General features: G+C 40.3%; 1 protein-coding gene across 1 annotated transcript in view; it reads left to right on the top strand.

Moving 5' to 3' along the window:
• The window catches only part of UBR3 (ubiquitin protein ligase E3 component n-recognin 3), a 221622-nt gene that overhangs the window by 47225 nt on the left and 154387 nt on the right, over nucleotides 1-20010 (top strand). Inside the window, exons 6-7 of the mRNA XM_051849447.2 lie at nucleotides 13454-13520; nucleotides 18312-18442. Of these exons, the coding sequence (XP_051705407.1) occupies nucleotides 13454-13520; nucleotides 18312-18442 (198 nt within the window). The remainder of the gene's footprint in view (nucleotides 1-13453; nucleotides 13521-18311; nucleotides 18443-20010) is intronic.

Raw genomic sequence — 20010 nt, 5'->3', positions numbered from 1 at the left:
GGTCTTCTGGTCACTTTCCAAATGGCCACAATGGCCAGAGCTTGACCAACCTGAAGCCGGGAGACATGAGCTTCTTCCAGCTCTCCCACGTGGGTACAGAGGCCCAAGCATCTGGGCCTTTCCTCCCTACCCTCCCAGGTCATCAGCAGGGAGCTGGATCGGAAGTGGAGCAGCTGGGCTTCGAACTGGCCCCCATATAGGATGCCAGCACCACAGGTGGAGGCTCAACCTACATGGTGCAGCACTAGCCCCAGATAAACCACTTTTTGATGGTGATAACTTTAAAATGCTTTATTTCAGCCCCTGTTCTCATAATACAATATTCTTGTGTTCGTAGCCAAGAAGACTTGCTTTTAGAGCATGTGATGTATATTTAACTTAGATATTTAAAAGTAGTGTAGACTCTTTGACCTGTAAATCATAATTTGTAATTATAATTCTAGTATAAAACACTTTTTTAAAGCACTTTTTATAGTTTATATATTCATCACATTTGAAGTCCTAAAAATCTGGTTAGAGTTGTTTAGCTGGAACTAGATTGAAGGGATATCTACTTCAGATTTTGTTTAAGAGAACAATATAAACATGGCTTTGTTTCTTTTATTATGCAGTTCTTCACTCATGTTCCCAGGTGTCATAACATGTATCTTGGAAAGAACTTGAGCTTTAGAATTAGGCAATTCTAAATTTAAATTTTGACTTAAATATTCATATGCTTTTAGCTAGATTTAATTCCAGAATATAAATTTCCTCATGAAAAAACAGTGATAATTCTAATGTTATAATTAAATTGGATAACATATATAAAGTCCCTATGATGGACAAGGTACAAATTTGACTCTTGATAACTTTTTTATCTTAGTACTTTATGTGTAAAAAGGATTCATGCATTCTTGAAGTTTGAAGCTGCATGAGTTTCTTCTGCCCATTCCAGAGGGAATAGTTTATTAATACATTGTTTAAAGGCAATGAAGCTTATCTTAAAAAATTTAATTATAAGATTATATAAGTAATGCATGAATACATTATAGTTATTTTGTCAATTAAAAAAAAATAAAAGAGTCTCCTCTCTAACTTCCCTAACACTATATCAGTCCCTCTTGGTAGTTAATAGTTTGAATATCTTTGACAGGTTTGTTTCTCTTTAGTTAACTCATTGTGTGTTTGTAGAAATGTATAATGAGAATGTGCATGCTTACACATGTGTAGAAGAGTAAATAAAATGTGTCAAATTTACTCTCTTGTGACCTGCCTTTGTTCCTTTGTTTATTCTGTAACACATTTTGCAAATTCATCTTTGTACTGAGGTTTTTTTGTTTGTTTGTTTGTTTCAGTCTTCTGAGTTGTATTCTAGAGAATTAACTAACTCACTTAGGCTACTAAATTTCATCTAGTTAGTATTGCAGTTGAAAGTGGACACTAGGTCTCTTGTGCTGGTCTGGCATTCCATCTGTAAAGTGTGTAAGCCCTTCTTTTGGTTACTGTTGCTGTACAGCAGATTTGTCCACAACTGTGTGGCTTAAAAGTACCATTTTATTTTGTTTATAATTTTATGACTCAGGAATTTGGAAAGGGCTGCTGGGTAGTTCTTGCTTGGGTTATTTCATATAATTGTAGTCAGTTGTTGACTATAGCTGCGGTCATTTGAAGGCTAAACTAAGATAGAGGTCTAGAATGGCTTCCTCAGAGTTATAGTTGAATCCGCCTGTCTGTGGTTGAACAGGGTGCTGATATGTGGCTTCTCCAGCGTGGTGTTCTCAACTTGTATATCATATATAGCGGCTGGCTTCTTCTAGAGTCAGCAGCCCCAGGAGCACAATCTGTAGAGCCCCTCCCTTCTCCTTCCCTCTGTCCTTTTTTTCCTTCCTTCCTTAAGATTTATTTACTTATTTGAAGGGTGGGGGGGAGAGAATATGAATATGAATGAGAGAGAGAATCTTCTTTCTACTGGTTCACTCCCCAAATGGCTACATGGCTGGGGCTGGACTAGGCTGAAGCTAGGAGCTATCTAGGTCTCTCAAGTGGGTAGCACAGGGTCCAAGTATTTGGTCCAACTTCCTCTGCTTTCCCAGGCACATCAGCAGGGAGCTGGATTGGAAGTAGAGTGGCCAAACTAACACATTGTGCCACAACATTAACCCCTGTGAGATATTTTATAGAAGATTTTTACCTTTGTAAAACAAGAGAACATACTAAAGTTTTATTAGCATTCATTATAGCTTAAGGAACAAAATATATTTTTTAATTTAATAATAAAGCTATAAAATTAATGTGATTCTTATACTAGTTTCTTCTTGTGGTGATATGTCCTCTTTTATTCTATTTGTTTTTTATTTCTTAGAGGGAACCATTATTTTACCAGTACCGATGGCCTACATGCAAAACAGTAATGTTGGGGGCTAGGAATCAGAAGCAAGTTCATTGAGTTTTAATGCAATCTATTTAGAGAATAGTAAAAGAATTTCCTTCTATTCCTTTAAATAATGGCATTATTATTTTTATTATTTATTTTTTTGTTTTTCTAAAAATTTATTTGAAAGGCAAAATTACAGAGAGGGAGAGACAGAGAGAGAGATCTTCCATCAGCTGGTTAACTCTCCAAATGGCTGCAATTGCCAGAACTTGGCCAATCCAAAGCCAGGAAGCCTGGATCTCCTTGGGCTATCTTCCACTGTCCTCTTAGGCTCAATGGCAGGGAACTGGGTCTTAAGTGGAGCCACTGGGACTCAAACAAGCACCCATATACTGGCGCTTCAGGCAGTGGCTTGATCTGCTATGCCATAGTGCCAGTCCTAGCTTTATGATTTTTTTTTTTTTGACAGGCAGAGTGGACAGTGAGAGAGTGAGACAGAGAGAAAGGTCTTACTTCGCCATTGGTTCACCCTCCAATGGCCGCCGCAGCCTGTGCGCTGCAGCCAGAGCACCGCACTGATCCGATGGCAGGAGCCAGGTACTTCTCCTGGTCTCCCATGGGGTGCAGGGCCCAAGCACCTGGGCCATTCTCCACTGCACTCCCTGGCCACAGCAGAGAGCTGGCCTGGAAGAGGGGAAACCAGGACAGAATCCGGCGCCCCGACCGGGACTAGAACCCAGTGTGCCGGCGCCACAAGGCTGAGGATTAGCCTAGTGAGCCGCGGTGCCGGCTTGTAGCTTTATGATTTTTAAGTAGGGTTCTTCCTTTAAAAAATATTCACATGGGGCTGGTGCTGTGGCACTGTGGTGCAGTGGGTTAAAGCCCTGGCTTGCAGGGCAGGCATCCCATATGGCTGCCAGTTCCAGTCCTAGCTTCTCCACTTACAATCTGGCTCTGCTCTGGCCTGGGGAAGCAGTAGAAGATGGCCCAAGTCCTTGAGCCCCTGCACCCATGTGGGAGACCCAGAAGAAGCTGCTGGTCCCTGGTTTCCAATCAGCTCAGCTCTGGTCACTTGGGGAGTGAACTAGTTGATGGAAGACCTCTCTTTCTTTGGCTCCAGCTCTCTCTATAACTCTTTCAAATAAAATAAATCTTAAAAAAAAAAAAATTTACTGGGGCTGGCGCTGTGGCATAGTGTGTAAGGCCACCACCTGCAGTGCTGGCATCCCATATGGGTGCCGGTTTGAGTCCCGGCTGCTCCACTTCCTATCCAGCTCTCTGCTATGGCCTGGGAGGACAGTAGACGATTGCCCAAGCCCTTGGGCCCCTGCACCATGTGGGAGACCCGGAATAAGCGCTTGGCTCCTGGCTTCAGATTGGCGCAGCTCTGGCTGTTGTGACCAATTGGGGAGTGAACCAGTGGATGGAAGACTTCTCTCTTTCTCTGCCTCTCCTTCTCTCTCTGTGTAATTCTGACTTTCAAGTAAAATAAATAAATCTTTAAAGAAAATTTTACTTAGTTGAGAAACAGAGAGGTCTGTTCTACTGATTTACTCCCCAGATGCCTGGCAATGGCCTGGGCCTGGAACCAGGAGCCAGGAACTCAGTCTAGATCTCTCATATGAATGGCAGGAACCTGAGTACTTGAGTCATTACCTGCTGCCTTCTAGGGTCTACATCAGCAGGAAATCAGAGTTGGGAGCAGATCCAGGACAAACAAAAAGGATACTGGCCTTCCAGTTGGCGTCTTAATTGCCAGCCAAATGCCCACTTTGTCTTCCTTCCTCCCTTTCTCTCCCATCTCCCTTCCTTCCTCCCCTTCCTTTCTAGAGAGATAGAGACAAAAGGGAGACAGATTATGTGTGTGTGTATGTGTGTGTGTGTGTGTAGACATCCATTGTTACACTCCTCAAATGCTTGTAATGGCTGGGGATATACTAGACTAAAATCAGTAGTTGAAAACTCAATCCAGGTCTTCCATGTGGTTGGCAGGAACCCAGTTACTTGAGCCAGCACTGCTGCTTTCCAAGGTCCACATTTGCAGGAATCTGGAGTCAGAGAGCCAGAGTCAGCTATTGTCAGGTACTCAGCCAGAATGGGATTCTTTTCTTTTTTCTTTTTAAGATTTATTTATTTGGGCTGGTGCCATGGCTCACTAGGTTATTACTCCGCCTGTGGCACCAGCACCCCGGGTTCTAGTCCCTGTCGGGGCACCGGATTCTGTCCCGGTTGCTCCTCTTCCAGTCCAGCTCTCTGCTGTGGCCTGGGAATGCAGTGGAGGATGGCCCACTGCACCCGCATGGGAGACCAGGAGGAAGCACCTGGCTCCTGGATTCGGATTGGTGCAACGCGCTGGCTGTAGCGGCCATTTCAGGGGTAAACCAACAGAAGAAAGACCTTTCTCTCTGACTCTCTCTGTTACTGTCTAACTCTGCCTGTCAAAAAAAAAAAAAAAAAAAAAAAAAAAAAACCACAAACTTATTTATTTGTACTGAGAGAGGGCTGGTCTAGACTAACGCCAGAAGCCAGTATCTTCTCTCGTGCCTCCCATGTGGGTTGCAGGGACCCAAGCTCATGGGCCGTCTTCTGCCCATTAGCAGCGAGCTGGATCAGAAGTGGAACAGCTGGATCATGAACAGACTCCATATAGAACGCCAGTGTCTCAGGCTGTGACTCTACCTGCCAAACACAATGTTGACTTCAATGTAGGAATCTTACCTGGCATCTTAATTGCTAGGCCAAATGCCTGCCCCTAATATTATTTTTTAAACTTTTATTTAATAAATATAAATTTCCAAGGTACAGCTTTTGGATTACAGTGGCCTTTTCCCCCCATAACTTCCCTCCCACTCGCAACCCTCCCATCTCCCGCTCCCTCTCCCATCCCATTCACATCAAGATTCATTTTCAATTATCTTTATATGTAGAAGATCAGTTTAGTATATATTAAGTAAAGATTTCAATAGTTTGCACCCGCACAGAAACACAAAGTGTAAAGTACTGTTTGAGTACTAGTTATAGCATTCATTCACATTGTACAACACATTAAGGGCAGAGATCCTACATGGAGATAGTGCACAGTGCACAGTGACTCCTGTTGTTGACTTAACAATTGACACTCTTTTTTTTATTTTTTTTTAATTTATTTTTTTGACAGGCAGAGTGGACAGTGAGAGAAAGAGACAGAGAGAAAGGTCTTCCTTTGCCGTTGGTTCACCCTCCAATGGCCGCCGCGGCTGGCACGCTGCGGCCAGCGCACCGCGCTGATCCGATGGCAGGAGCCAGGTGCTTCTCCTGGTCTCCCATGGAGTGCAGGGCCCAAGGACTTGGGCCATCCTCCACTGCACTCCCTGGCCACAGTAGAGAGCTGGCCTGGAAGGGGGGCAACCGGGACAGAATCCGGTGCCCCGACTGGGACTAGAACCCGGTGTGCCGGCGCCGCAAGGCGGAGGATTAGCCTAGTGAGCCGCGGCGCCGGCCAACAATTGACACTCTTGTTTATGGCACCAGTAATCACCCTAGGCTCTTGTCATGAGCTGCCAAGGCTATGAAAGCTTCTTAAGTTCGCTAACTTTGATTTTATTCAGAAAAAATTGGAACGATTTTATTCAGACAGGGTCTTAGTCAAAGTAGAAATTCTCTCCTCCCTTCAGAGAAAGGTGCCTCCTTCTTTGATGGCCCTGTTCTTTCCACTGGGATCTCACTCACAGAGATCTTTCATTTAGGTCTTTTTTTTCCCCCCAGAGTGTCTTGGCTTTCCATGCCTAAAATACTCTCATGGGCTCTTCAGCGGGATCCAAATGCCTTAAGGGCTGATTCTGAGGCCAGAGTGCTGTTTAGGACATCTGCCATTCTCTGAGTCTGCTGTGTATCTGCTTCCCATGTTGGATCATTCTCTCCTTTTTAATTCTATTAGTATTTGTAGACACTAGTCTTGTTTATGTGATCCCTTTGACTCTTAGTCCTATCATTATGATCAATTGTGAACTGAAACTGATCACTTGGATTAGTTATTTTAGTGATTTTTTTTTTTTTTTGCAAGTATTGTTACAAATTTGCTTTACAGAGAGGGAGAGGTAGAGAGAGAAGTCTTCTTTCCACTGGTTTATTCCCCAAATGACCACAACAGCCAGGACTGGGCCATGCTGAAGCCAGGACCCAGGAACTTCCTCCAGGTCTTCCACATGGGTGTAGGGGCCAAAGCACTTGGGCCATCTTCTGCTGCTTTCCTAGGCATGTTAGCAGGGAGCTGGGTCTAAAGTGAAGCAGCTGAAACTTGAACCTGTGCCCATAAGATGATGGTGCTACAGACGGCAGCTTTTAACTTTGCCATGCCACAGCACCAGGCCCCTTAGTGAAGGGGGCCTGGTGCTGTGGCATAGTAGGCTAAAGGCGCTGCCATGTCATATGGTGCCAGTTTGAGTCCTTGCTGCTTCTCTTCCAGTTCTCTGTGGATGTCCTGGGAAAGCAGCAGAAGGTGGCCCAAGTGCTTGGGCCTTGAACCCATTTAGGAGACCCAGAGGAAGCTCCTGGTTCCTGGCTTCTGATTGGCCCAACTCTGGCTGTTGTGACCATTTGGGGAGTGAACCAGTGGATGGAAGACCTTTCTCTCTGTCTCTTCCTTTCTCTGTCTGTAACTCTATCTCTGAAATAAATAAATAAAAAATCCTAAAGAAAAGAAAAGAAATATAGTGAAGAGCTAGCTGTGGCTTAAGAATTGGAATTCTACATCCTTACCCTTCAAAGTCCAAGAGATTATTAAGCAAATTATTTTCATGATTTCATTCTTAATGTTTAACAAATTATATACAAAACAAGATAAGATGAGAGGAAAGCTATAACTTCTTAATTAGTACCATGGGGAGAGAGAACTGTAGCAATTAGCAAAATATTTTGTTCTAATTTTTAATTGGAAAAGAGTCTAGATGTAATCTAAACCAACCATTTCATTTTAGAAATGAGGAAACAGATTTAAAACTACAACAGCAAGATTTCTTTCGCTTGCAGTTTTATATGAATGAGCGTATGTATTATGGTTTGCTTAATTTTATTCATACAAGTTGTGTCAGATATTTGTCCCTGCTATCCCTGGAGTATCCGGACATTATGTACTCAGCAGTGCTATTTATACACATGACATTCTTCCTACAACTACTTACTCTTTTTTTTGTGTGTAGCTCATATGAAATGAGAGTAGAGAGTAGTGTTTGTGTTGTATATAACCAGGAAGAAAATAAGAACACATCTTAATGAAATATTATTAAATTTAAATTTATTGTTATTATTTAATTTACAAACATCCGATAATTATCTCCAGGATTCTGTGTAAGTCGGTCTAATTAGAGAATTTCTCAAAGAATAGGATTGTTCAGATAATGATAACCTTTTCAAGTACAGATTACTGTGAGAGGCCATTGCCAAGAAATGTTTCTTTATCTGTGTACAATGACCAGATCATTAATCTTTGTGACTTTAAGGCACAAAATATTGAAGTCACTTAAAGTACTTTCTCCTGTGAAGTTGTGGCAATATGAATGTTCATAGTAGGAAAATAGAAAAACAGAAAAAGTATAAAAAGAGAATGCTTAGTTTCAGACCATTATTTTCTTATCCAGAGATAACATTAATTTTTCTTGTTTGCTTTCAATTTCTTTTTTCTGTTAAGTAATTGATAGTATCAGCAAAATAAAATAAACTACTGACTAGATATGCTTTGAATATTTTTGTTTTTTGAGACAATTCAAAATACACAAATGAATTTGTCAAAACTTGTAATAATTAAAAAAGGTTTATTGAAAGTCCCTTTAGAATTTTTTTATTTTAGTTTTTTTTTTTTTTTGACAGGCAGAGTGGACAGTGAGAGAGAGACAGAAAGGTCTTCCTTTGCCGTTGGTTCACCCTCCAGTGGCCCCCGTGGCCGGTGCACTGCGCTGATCCGATGGCAGGAGCCAGGTACTTATCCTGGTCTCCCATGGGGTGCAGGGCCCAAGGACATGGGCCATCCTCCACTGCACTCCCTGGCCACAGTAGAGAGCTGGCCTGGAAGGAGGGGCAACTGGGACAGAATCCGGCGCCCTGACCGGGACTAGAACCCGGTGTGCCGGCACCGCAAGGCGGAGGATTAGCCTAGTGAGCCGCAGCGCCGGCCACTATTTTAGTTTTTGAGTTAACTTTTTAAGCTTACATTACAGTAAACAGGCTTAATTTTTCACTGAATAAGTTTAACAAGTGAAAAAGCAAAAGACCCTAGTTTAGTGGGAATATAGACAATAGCTATAAACAATAATTGAATGGAAAAATGACCATTTCATCCACACATAGTAAAATTTAAAATAATCACAGATCATTAAAACTATAGTAGTATAACATTCTTTTTTTTTTTTTTTAAGATTTATTTATTTATTTTAAAGTCAGAGTTGCAAAAGAGAGAGGAGAGGCAGAGAGAGAGAGGTCTTCCATCCGATGGTTCACTCCCCAATTGGCTGCAATGGCTGGAGCTGTGCCGATCCGAAGCCAGGAGCCAGGAGCTTCTTCTGGGTCTCCTACATGGGTGCGGGGGCTCAAGCACTTGGGCCATCCTCTACTGCTTTCCCAGGCCATAGCAGAGAGCTGGATTGGAAGTGGAACAGCTGGGTCTCGGACCGGCGTCCATATGGGATGCTGGCGCTTCAGGCCATGGCGTTAACCTGCTGGCCCCTATAGTAGTATAACATTCTTAACCACTGGCTTGACTGGTATTAAACAATGTTTAACAAAATTTTATTTGCAGCAATACTGATACACACAGAAATTTCTTTCTTTTTTCTTTTTTGCTTTTTTTTTTTTTAAGTTTTAGTGCCCACATAAAGAGGGAGAACATGTGGTATTTGTGTTTCTGGGCCTGACTTATTTCACTCAACATGATGTCCTCCAGTTGTGTCCATTTTACTGCAAAGGATAGAATTTCTTTTTTATAGCTGAGTAATATTCCATCATGTGTATATACCACATTTTCTTTGTGCATTCATCTTATGATGGGCATCTTGGTAGATTATAAATTTTGGCTGTTGTGAGCAGTGCTGCTAGAAACATGGTGATGCAGGTATCTCTTTGATACAGTGTGTGCATATCTTTTGGGCATATACCCAGTAGTGGGATTGCTAGATCATATGGCAAGACTTTTCTAGTTTTTAAAGAAATCTCTACACTGTTTTTCACAGCGGTTGCACTAATTTACATTCCCACAAACAGTGTGTAAGTGTTACCCTTTGTCCACATCCTTGCCAGCATTTGTTGCTCTGTGTTTTGGATTTTAGCCACGTGACAGGGATGAGGTGATCTCATTATGATTTTGATTTGCATTTCCCTGATGGCTAGTGATAGTGAACATTTTTTCATTCATTTTTTCATTTGTATTTCTTATTGAGAACTATCTATTGAAGTCCTTTGCCCATTTCTCAACTGGGTTGATTTTTGTTGCCTTTTTTTAAGTTGCTGATATGTTCAGGATAATAATCCTTTATCAGATAGGTGGCTTGCAAATGCTTTTTACTATTTTGTTGGATGCCTCTTCACTCTGTTCATTGTTTTCTTTGCTGTGCAAAAGCTTCTGAGTTTGATATACTCCCATTTATTTAGTTTTGTTTTTGTTGCCTGTAATTTGGGGGTCTGTCCAAGAAGTCAGCCCCTATTAGAATGTCTTGAAGTATTTCCCCTGTGTTTTCTTGCAGAAACTTCCTAGTCTCAGGTCTAAAATTGGGTCTTTGATCCATCTTGTGTTGATTTTTGTATATGATGCGAGGTATGGATATAATTTCATTCCTCTACATATATACTTCCCGTTTTGCCAGCACAATTTGTTGAAGAGATTATCCTTACCCCACTGTATGCTCAGAGTACTTTTGTCAAAAATCAGTTGGCTGTGTGTTGGCTTTTATGCCATTATCATGCTGTTTTAATTACTGTAGCTTTGTAGTACACTTTGAAGTCAGGTATTGTGATGCCTCCAGCTTGATTTTTCTTATTTATTTTCTTATTTTTCCTTCCTTCCTTCCTTCCTTCCTTCCTTCCTTCCTTCCTTCCTTCCTTCCTTCCTTCCTTCCTTCCTTCCACTTGGGATCCCTTTCTTCAAATTGGGGAAGTTTTCTGTAATTATTTCACTAGATAGGCCTTCTAGCCATTTTCTCTTCCTACACCTTCAGGAACTCCTAAGATCTGTATGTTAGGTAGTTTGATAGTGTCCCATAAATTTCCAACAGTGTTTTTAAGTTTTGTAATTATTTTTGTTTTTTTTTTTTTTTAATCTAAGTTTTCTAAAGATTTTTCTTCTAGTTCAGATAATTTTTCTGCCTCACCAAGTCTATTAAGGCTTTCTATTACATTTTTAATTTGATTTATTGAATTCTTCATTTTAATTTCATGGGAGAAATTTTTGTTCATGTCATGTATGGTTTTCTTTAGTTTGTAGATTTGCTTTTTATTGCTTTTGGGTAATCCTGTGATTAATTTTTTGAATTCCATTTCTGCCATTTGTTCAGTATCTTCGTCTTTACACTCTAATATTGAAATGTTGTTGTGTTCCTTTTAGGGGTGGTCATGGTATCCTCCTTATTCTTATTTCTTGTATTTCTACATTTGTTTTTAGGCATTTGTGAAGTGATTGTGTGTGTGTGTGTGTGTGTGTGTGTGTGTATGATGGCATTTATATTTGAGCTATTCCTCTGTGGCTTAGTGGAATGTCTACACTTTCAGTGAATACTAAGAGTGTGTGGTGGGAGTGGCCAGGGAGCACTGTTGAGTGCTTGGGATAGGCTGAGCATCCAGGGCACCCAAGTTGGGCATGGCAGATCTGAATGCCTAGATGTTAGCCCCTAGTGTGTTATCCACCACCCTATGATCTGCACAGATGATCTGCACAGTCTTCACTTCAAGCACAGTTCCCACTGCAATGACCTGCTGTAGGTAACCAAGAAGCTCTGAGTATATGGAGCTGCACCCAGTGGTTGCCCAGAGAACCTGCTACACACTGCACCTTTTCATGTAAGCACTCATTCCCCAAAGCCTCAGCACACAAGGCTCCTGCAGTCACTGGGTGCACAAGTTTCTCTCTGCCCTGCCAGCCTGTCCAGTCATTAGAGAGGCAGATGTTTCCCTGAGACAGCTCCACTTAGGTGTCCTGCTCCTGCAAACCTGTGGGAATCTCACCGTCCTACATGGTTGGTCGCCCAGCCACCTCCCAGCCAGTCTCAAAGTCAGGGAGGACTATGGATTGTTCCCTCCGCTAGAATCTCTGGATCACATGTGTACATAAGAGCCACTGGCCAAATGTTTTTCTCTCCCCTCTGCCGCTAGTACTCCCGAGAAGGTGATGTCTTATCATAACCCTTTGCCGTGCCCAGACACAAAGTCTTCTGCAGCTTCCGCCCAATCCCAAATGGCTCCCGCTCTTTCTCAGCCCAGCAGTGGGCGCTGTTCTGGGGAATTGGGGCAATATAATTGTGCCCCCTCTACTTCCACTTGGTCCGCTGGTGACTGGTAGTGACTGCTCGCTCCCAGGGCTCCTGTCCAAATTCACGCCGTGCTCTCCCTCTGGTTATATCACCATGGGTTGCTGTAATCGGTCTCACCTCCATCTCCAAGCTGCCTCCTGCTCTGGCTGCTGACTGCTGCAGTTGTGCTTGTGATTGTGTTCGTGCTGTATGTCTGCACCTTCCACACAGGTCCATGCGTTCCTCTTCCTCTTGTAGGATTTCCAATGCACTTTTCTCTCCTGTTCTCCCCTGAGAGTGCACTTCCCACATTTTTTAAACTATTCATCCCTATCCTATCACAGTGTGTTGTTCCCTAATCTGCCATCTTGGAATCTTCTTTTATTATTATTTTTTGATTATAAACTTCAACTTTTGATATGTTGCATTTATTTGATTTCTAGTTTTAGTTCTATCTTGGACTTTTCAAAGCCTGTACTTTATTCATGGTTTTCAAAATCTTCCCTTCTCTCCTTTCTTCCTGTGATAAATACTCTATCTTCTGTAGCTTCTTTGCATTTGCTATTATGTAATAAGGTTAGAAAATCTTTATTTGGCATTTTGAGGTGTTTAAGAGTCATCCATTAGAAGTACAAATTAAGTTAATAAGCTCTTGTATTTCAGTACTAAGAATATTTCATCATATATTTATTTATTTATGTATTTATTTTTAAAGCATTTATTTAATGATTGCAAATTTTATTGGTACAACTTTAGGAATATAGTGGTTCTTCCCCCCTATACCCACCCTCCCACCCCTACTCCCATCCCACCTCCTACTCCCTCTCCCATCCCATTCTTCATTAAGATACATTTTTAATTCACTTTATATGCAGAATACCAACTCTATACTAAGTAAAGATTTCAACGGTTTGCTCCCCCCTACACACAACATATAAAGTACTGTTTGAGAACAAGTTTTGCAATAATTCTCATAGTACAACTCATTGAGGACAGAAGTCCTACTTGGGGAGTAAGTGCACAGTGACTTCTGTTGTTAATTTAACAATGAACACTCTTATTTATGATGTTAGTGATCACCTGAGGCTCTTGCCATGAGCTGCCAAGGATATGGAAGCCTTTTGTGACCAAATATTGTTAGACAAGGCTGTAAGCAAAGTGGAAGTTCTCTCCTCCCTTCAGAGAAAAGTACATCCTTCTTTGATGGCCCCTTCTTCCCACTGGGGTCTCACTGACAGATTCTTCATGTAGGATATTTTTTCCCACAGTGTCTTGACTTTCCATGTTTGAACTGCTCTCCTGGGCTTTTCAGCCACATCCGAATGCCTTAAGTGCTAACTCTGAGGTCAGAGTTTTACTTAACGTGATTGTCATTCTATGAGTCTGCTGTGTGGCCTGCTTCCCATGTTGGATATTCTCTCCTTTTTAATTTTATTATTACCAGGCACTTGTTCATCATATATTTAAATAAAACTAGCAGCATCAAAAAGATACAGCAAATACATAAAAATAAAATGCTTAGTATGTAAACATACATATATTATGTTTAGCATAATTTATAAGTATTTATATTTATATAAAGCATACATTTTTGAATATGATTATATAGAATACTAATTTTGTTTTCCTCCAGGAGGATCAGGATGGAAGTCAAGGTCTGGGCAAGAGAAAAAGAGTAAAGCTAAGCAGTGGTACCAAAGGTATTTATATTCTGTTTTTTTTCTTGAATATAATGCTCTAAAAATGCAATACTCCAAAATAATTCTTAATTAAGAATATTTGAGTGGTGAGTTATATTAAAATCAAAACTGTTTGAAAGGAGAGAGTTATGTTTTTAGATTTTAGCTAATGATGGAGAAAGTGTTGTTAGGTAGAGGTGATAGGTACCCCAAAAGCAAATAAAACTCATACTGTTGGGATTTTGTTTGTTTTCAGAAAAAAGTGCACATTATTGTATTTGAGCTCAAAAGAAGTAGGCATTTTAATTGGTTGTTTGATTTAGATCCATTATTTCCAATGTAATGTTTTATTTGGTTACAGCCTCTTGTATCCAGTTTCTAGAGTGAAAAAGGACCATTGGCTGGTGGGTAGAGCAGGGGGAGAGAATCAGAGTAAATAAGAGTGAATAGCCTGTAACACCATAAAGGGTTCTGTAAGAACCCCTATTTGTACATATTTATTCAAAGGGAGAAATAGATATGACTGTAGTCAGGGAGTAGATTAGTGATAATCAGTAGTATTTATTTATTTATTTTTAAAAAGATTTATTTATTTTTTGAAAGTTAGACAGAGATCTTCCATCCATTGGTTCACTCCCTAGATGGTTGCAATGGCCAGCACTTGGCTAGTCCAAAGCCAGGAGCCCAGAGCTTCTTCCAGATTTCTCACTTGGGTGCAGGGGTGCAAGCCCCTTTGGGCCGTCTGCTACTGCTTTCCCAGGCCATTAATAGGCAGCTAGATTGGAAGTGGAGCAGCTGGCTCTCATACTGGTGCCCATATGGGATGCTGGTGTGGCAGACAGTGACCCAGCCCACTACGCCATAGTGTCGGCCCTGAGTAGTATTTATTGAGCCTTTTGTTTGTGCTGGACATAGGACTAGACACTTCACATATATTATTTCATTTAGTTCTCAGATTAACCATATGATACAGGTTTTATTATTTTTACCATGTTATGAGTCAGGAAATTTAGAGATCACAGCTAGTGTGAGATAGATCCTCAGCTGCAATTCAGAGATGAAACTTGTAGATGCTTTTTTCTTGACCTTTACTAACAGCTTTTCAGGAGTACTTGTTACTGTTGGGAGCTTGTGCTTTGGATTTTTTTACCATGGATTTCTAAACATTGATGGAGTCCATTTTCTGAGTTAATGTCGTCTATTAGAGAGTTTCTAGAGGTTAAAATACTATTTTGATGAAAAGAACATTCTTATTTCTGCTGCCGATTAAGTTTTATCTTGTGGGATTTCTAGGGCTGCCTGTAGGTAAACCACGTAGTCACCTTTTTTTAAAAAGATTTATTTATTTATTTGAAAGTCAGAGTTACGTAGAGAGAGGAGAGGCAGAGAGAGAGAGAGAGAGAGATCAATTTTCCATCTTCTAGTTCACTCCCCAGTTGGCTGCAGGGCCAGAGCTGTGCCGATCCAAAGCTAGGAGCCAGGAGCCAGGAGCTTTCTCTGGGTCTTCCCGCACAAATGCAGGGGCCCAAGGACTTGGGTCATCTTCCACTGCTTTCCCAGGCCGTAGCAGAGAACTGGATCAGAAGCGGAGCAGCCGGGACCTGAACCGACGCCCATATGGGATGCCAGTGCCACAGGCAGTGACTTTACCGGCTACACCACAGCGCTAGTCCCCACAGTCACTTTCAGAAATTTCCTTTTACAATTTGTCTTAAGATAATTTAGGCATTATTAAAAGTCATGACAAGATTTAAAGGTAAATCGTCATTCAGAAATAATTGAGGCATTTCTAACCACATTTCGATAACTTTACACATAAAGTGTATAGCAATGCTTTACAATCTTGGGAGACTGATATATAATAAAAACAGCAATAAAGGCATTGCTTTTTTTTTTCTTCTGAAGATAAAACATTGAATTCTGCAAACCACAGCAATTCTCCTTTTAACAGAAGCCACAACTTTTCTGATACATTCGTATTAATTTATTGACTTAAAATAAAGTTAATGTGTCTTTCCTTTTAATTTCTTAAAGATTAGTAGTAATTATGATGGCTTTAGGCTTCTCCTTTTACTAATTAATTCAAGTTTAAAGTTGTAACTGGATTCTTTTTTTTTTTTTCTTTTTTTTTTTTTTTACCAGGCAGAGTGGACAGTGAGAGAGAGAGATACAGAGAAAAGTCTTCCTTTGCCATTGGTTCACCCTCCAATGGCCGCCGTGGACGGCATGCTGAGGCTGGCGCACCGCGCTGATCTGAAGGCAGAAGCCAGGTGCTTCTCCTGGTCTCCCATGGGGTGCAGGGCCCAAGCACTTGGGCCATCCTCCACTGCACTCCCAGGCCACAGCAGAGAGCTGGCCTGGAAGAGGGGCAACCGGGACAGAATCCGGCACCCCGACCGGGACTAGAACCTGGTGTGCTGGCGCTGCAAGGTGGAGGATTAGCCTGTTGAGCCGTGGTGCCGGCAATAAAGTTGTAATTGGATTCTAACATTAATAGCACTAATTTTGTTCAGCTTTGTAAATATGTTAAGCACTTACCTATTTTCTATGGATAATCTGAACATTTTCAATTATGTTTGTGCTAAGTGAATTGTAAGATTAAGTTAGGTATGGGGCCAGCACTGTGGCGCAGCGGGTTAATGCCCTGGCCTGAAGTACCGGCATCCCATATGGGCTCCAGTTCTAGTCCCGGGTGCTCCTCTTCCAATCCAGCTCTCTGCTATGGCCTGGGAAAGCAGGAGATGGCCCAAGTCTTGGGGGCCCTGTATCCACATGGGAGACCCGGAGGAAGCTCCTGGCTCCTGGCTTCGGATTGGCGCAGCTTCAGCTGTTGCAGCCATCTAGGGAGTGAACCATCGGATGGAAGATATTTCTCTCTCTCTCTATCTGTGTAACTCTGACTTTCAAATTAATAAATAAATAAATAAATCTTAAAAACGATTAAATTAGGTACGACAATGTGCTGTGGATTATATTCTGATTATACTTCTGTAATCCTCTGTGGCACTATTTTTAAGTATACCTTTGCACATATTTTATCTCATTCTTGCAGGCCTGGTTTATTTGTTTTTAAATCATTGCTGTGTCCTTGGAATGATACATTTTACAAGGAAGAGATTTGTGTTTTAGAAGTAGAAAATTTTGAGATTTGGAAAGTTATTAATTTTCAATAAAAAAGATATATAGTAGAATTGTACATAAATGTTAACCTCTATTACATATTGCTTCTACTGATAGTACAACTGAAATAGAAGTTAGGAGATTGGGATAAATTTTTCCTCTCTGTAGTTAAAATCCTAGTATTTCTAACAAATATAGGATTTTTGGGGGCCATTTTCATACTTTGGTATTAATAATATGGGTTAAAGTTATATCTAATAAAAACTGATTTAAGTCTTAGTAAACTCAGTAGCTTTTATATTTGTAAAATAATTAAGATGGCATATTGTTACCTCTTGTAGACCTGTTCTCTGAGATGTGATATGAACCCATATTCAATAATAATCACTGTGTAACTGGGATAGTAGGGTTAATTAAAAGTCTACAAGGCTACCTGCAACACATCTTAACTGTAACATATTTTGATGTGTGTGACACTGTTTTTTCAAAGCTCTTCTCTGACTTTAGCTTCTACTTAAGCAGTGTCACTGAGCCAATCTGTTCACAGTTGACATTTGTTGTATCTTTTTGATGTTTTGTATGGAGCTGATGGTGCAAGGCAGTATCTCAAGATTATTTCTTCAGAGAAAGCTTCAGATCAGAAATTTCCAGTTAATTTTCTGGGAATAAAAGAGAAATTATGAGAAAGTGAGAGAAAGAGATAGCAAAAGTGTTAAAAATATCTGGTTTGTCATGTAAATGTTAACTTCTGTTAACCAAGTATGACAAGGATGCAGAGATTTGGAAGAGACAGCCTAGCCCTCAAGAAGTGATGCTTGGTCTTAGAAACAGGCTTTGCAGGGGATAATGCTATCTTCCTTTGAATACCTTTGCTCAGAAGGGGTAAGTTTATTTGATTATATGCTTAGTGGCATTTATTTTAGTTTAAAATTATTGTTTTAGATTGACTAACATGCATATTATTCTTGAAGAAAAATATTTTGAATCCTAGAAGTTTTAGATAAATGGCTTTAAGAACAAGTAATAATTTTTTAAGTAATTACTTTAAAACATAAGGATTAAATGTTTTAATTTTTATTCTGTGAAAATTATAAAAAACTAGCTTCTTTTTTAAAAAAATATTTATTTATTTATTTGAAAGAGTTACACACAGAGAGAAACCTTCCACAGAGAAATCTGCTGGATCATTCCCCAAATGTCCAAAACAGCTGGAGCTGGGCCAGACCAAAACCAGGAGCCAGGTGCTTCATTTTATCTCCCACATAAATGTCAGGGACCCAAGTACTTGGACCATCTTCTGTTCTTCTCCAGGTCTTTAGCAGGGAGCTAGATCAGAAGTGCAGCAGCTGGGACTTGAACTGGCACTTGTATGGGGTGATGGCATCAGAGACAGTGGCTTTTCCCACTACACCACAACACTGGCCCCCCAACCTAGTGTCTTAATGTCAGAATTGTCATTGCGTTATTGCAAGGGTAGCCTTAAGTTTTAGAAACATTCAGGTATTTATGGGTTATTAATTATAGTAAGATTTAAAAGAGATGTGCAGGTAGTCATTTGGGGGGGTGAACCAACGGAAGGAAAACCTTTCTTTCTGTCAGTCTCTCACTGTCTATAACTCTACCTGTCAAATAAATAAAAAAAAAAAGAGATGTGCAGGTTAAAACATGACAAGTTTCTTTTTTCTTATGCAGATCAATCCATCATGGATGTTTTGAAACATAAAAGCTTCTTAGAAGAGCTGTTGTTTTGGACAATAAAGTATGAATTTCCCCAGAAGATGGTAACTTTCTTACTTAACATGCTTCCAGATCAAGAGTATAAGGTATCTATATTTTTTTTGTTCCTTTCTGAAATTTGCTTCTCTTTCTTTGCTTCTTCATTACTAGATTAAAATTTTTTAAAAAATTTTAATTTGATATACAAACAGAGTAACAAGAACACAGAGAGAGACAGACAGAGAAATGGAGACAGATAGATAGAATTCCCATCTGCAGGTTTGTTCCCCAAATACCTGCAACAACTGGGGCAGGGTCATGGCTGAAGCCAGGAGCTGGGAACTCAATTCAGGTCTCCCATGTGAGTGGCAAGAACCCAATTACTTGAGCCATCAGTACTGCCTCCGGTATCTGCACTGGCAGGAAGCTCGAGCTGGAAACTAATCCCACACACTCTGATGTGTGACATGGTAGTCTTAACTGCTAGACTAAATGCCCACTTCTTTTACTAGATCTTTTTGATGTACTTCTCAGCTGAGAATTGACACAACACTATGAACATTGACTTCTCTTGCTAACACAGTCTGCCCCAAAAGCATAGTATTTTTGTTTTAAGGAAAAGCAGCATTACCAAAGGGTTTCCTTTCTGCATGGAACTTGGTCAGAGGAAATGCTAGAAACAAACATTAAAAACAGAATTACAGGGTGGTTAGCCTGGCATTTAAGATGTCTACATCCCACATCAGAATACCAGGGTTTGATTTTTGGTTGTAGCATCCTGCCAGTGTTAGACCCTGGGATGCAGTTCTGATAACTTAAGTAATTTGGTTCCTGCCACACACATACATGGGGGATGTGGCTTATGCTCTTGGTTCTTGGCTTTTGTCCTGGCCCAGTCCTAGCTGTTGTGAGCGTTTGAGAGAGTGAACCAGTGGATAGGAGCACTCTCTTTGTCTCTGCTTCTCAAAACAAACAAAAGTGAAACATAATTGCAGAAATAAATATGTGGTTACAAATTATTCTAAGTCTACTGAAGGAGAGGTACAAGATGCTATGAGAATATTTAATAGGGACAACTGAGTTTAGATTGTTGGGATTAGGCATGGGAAAAGCATTAAACCTGCTGGATATAATCGTTGAAGAGAGAATAGTTACAGACTCATACACAAATGTAAATGTAGGTAGATGAAGTTTCTAGTTTGAGGATCTGGATCTACCAGTTACCATCATGGTGTGGCGAAGTTATATAGATTAGTATTTGAAAAGAAAATGAAGTATACAATAGTTCTTATGGTATAGATTAGGAAATACACTTTTTAAATAGTGCTTTTGTATGTCTTTATATTTGCTTAAAAACAACAGAGGAAATGTACATGTTACACAAGAAGGGAATAAGAGTAAATATAAATAATAATGCAGAACATGGAGTCAGATTAGTGGACAGCTTTCTGATCAAAGGAGAAGGTGTTTCTTTGGGAATAATCAAGCTGACAAACTTGTTTAGTGTTTTAAATCTTCTTTGATGTTATGTAGCTGAGTCTTTAGATTTTGTTGTTTGAGTAGCTAGCAGTAAATAAAGACCTTACTTTAGTAAATAGATAGATTTGTGAGTGAGGTGCAGTTTTATATTCTTACACTATAATATTTGTAATTTCCTTAAAATGTTAATAATTTA

Source organism: Oryctolagus cuniculus, chromosome 3 (genome assembly GCF_964237555.1).
Source record: "Oryctolagus cuniculus chromosome 3, mOryCun1.1, whole genome shotgun sequence".
NCBI classification, from domain to species: domain Eukaryota; kingdom Metazoa; phylum Chordata; class Mammalia; order Lagomorpha; family Leporidae; genus Oryctolagus; species Oryctolagus cuniculus.
The sequence above is the reverse complement of the archived record's forward strand: the minus strand, read 5'-3'. Positions and strand labels throughout refer to the sequence as shown.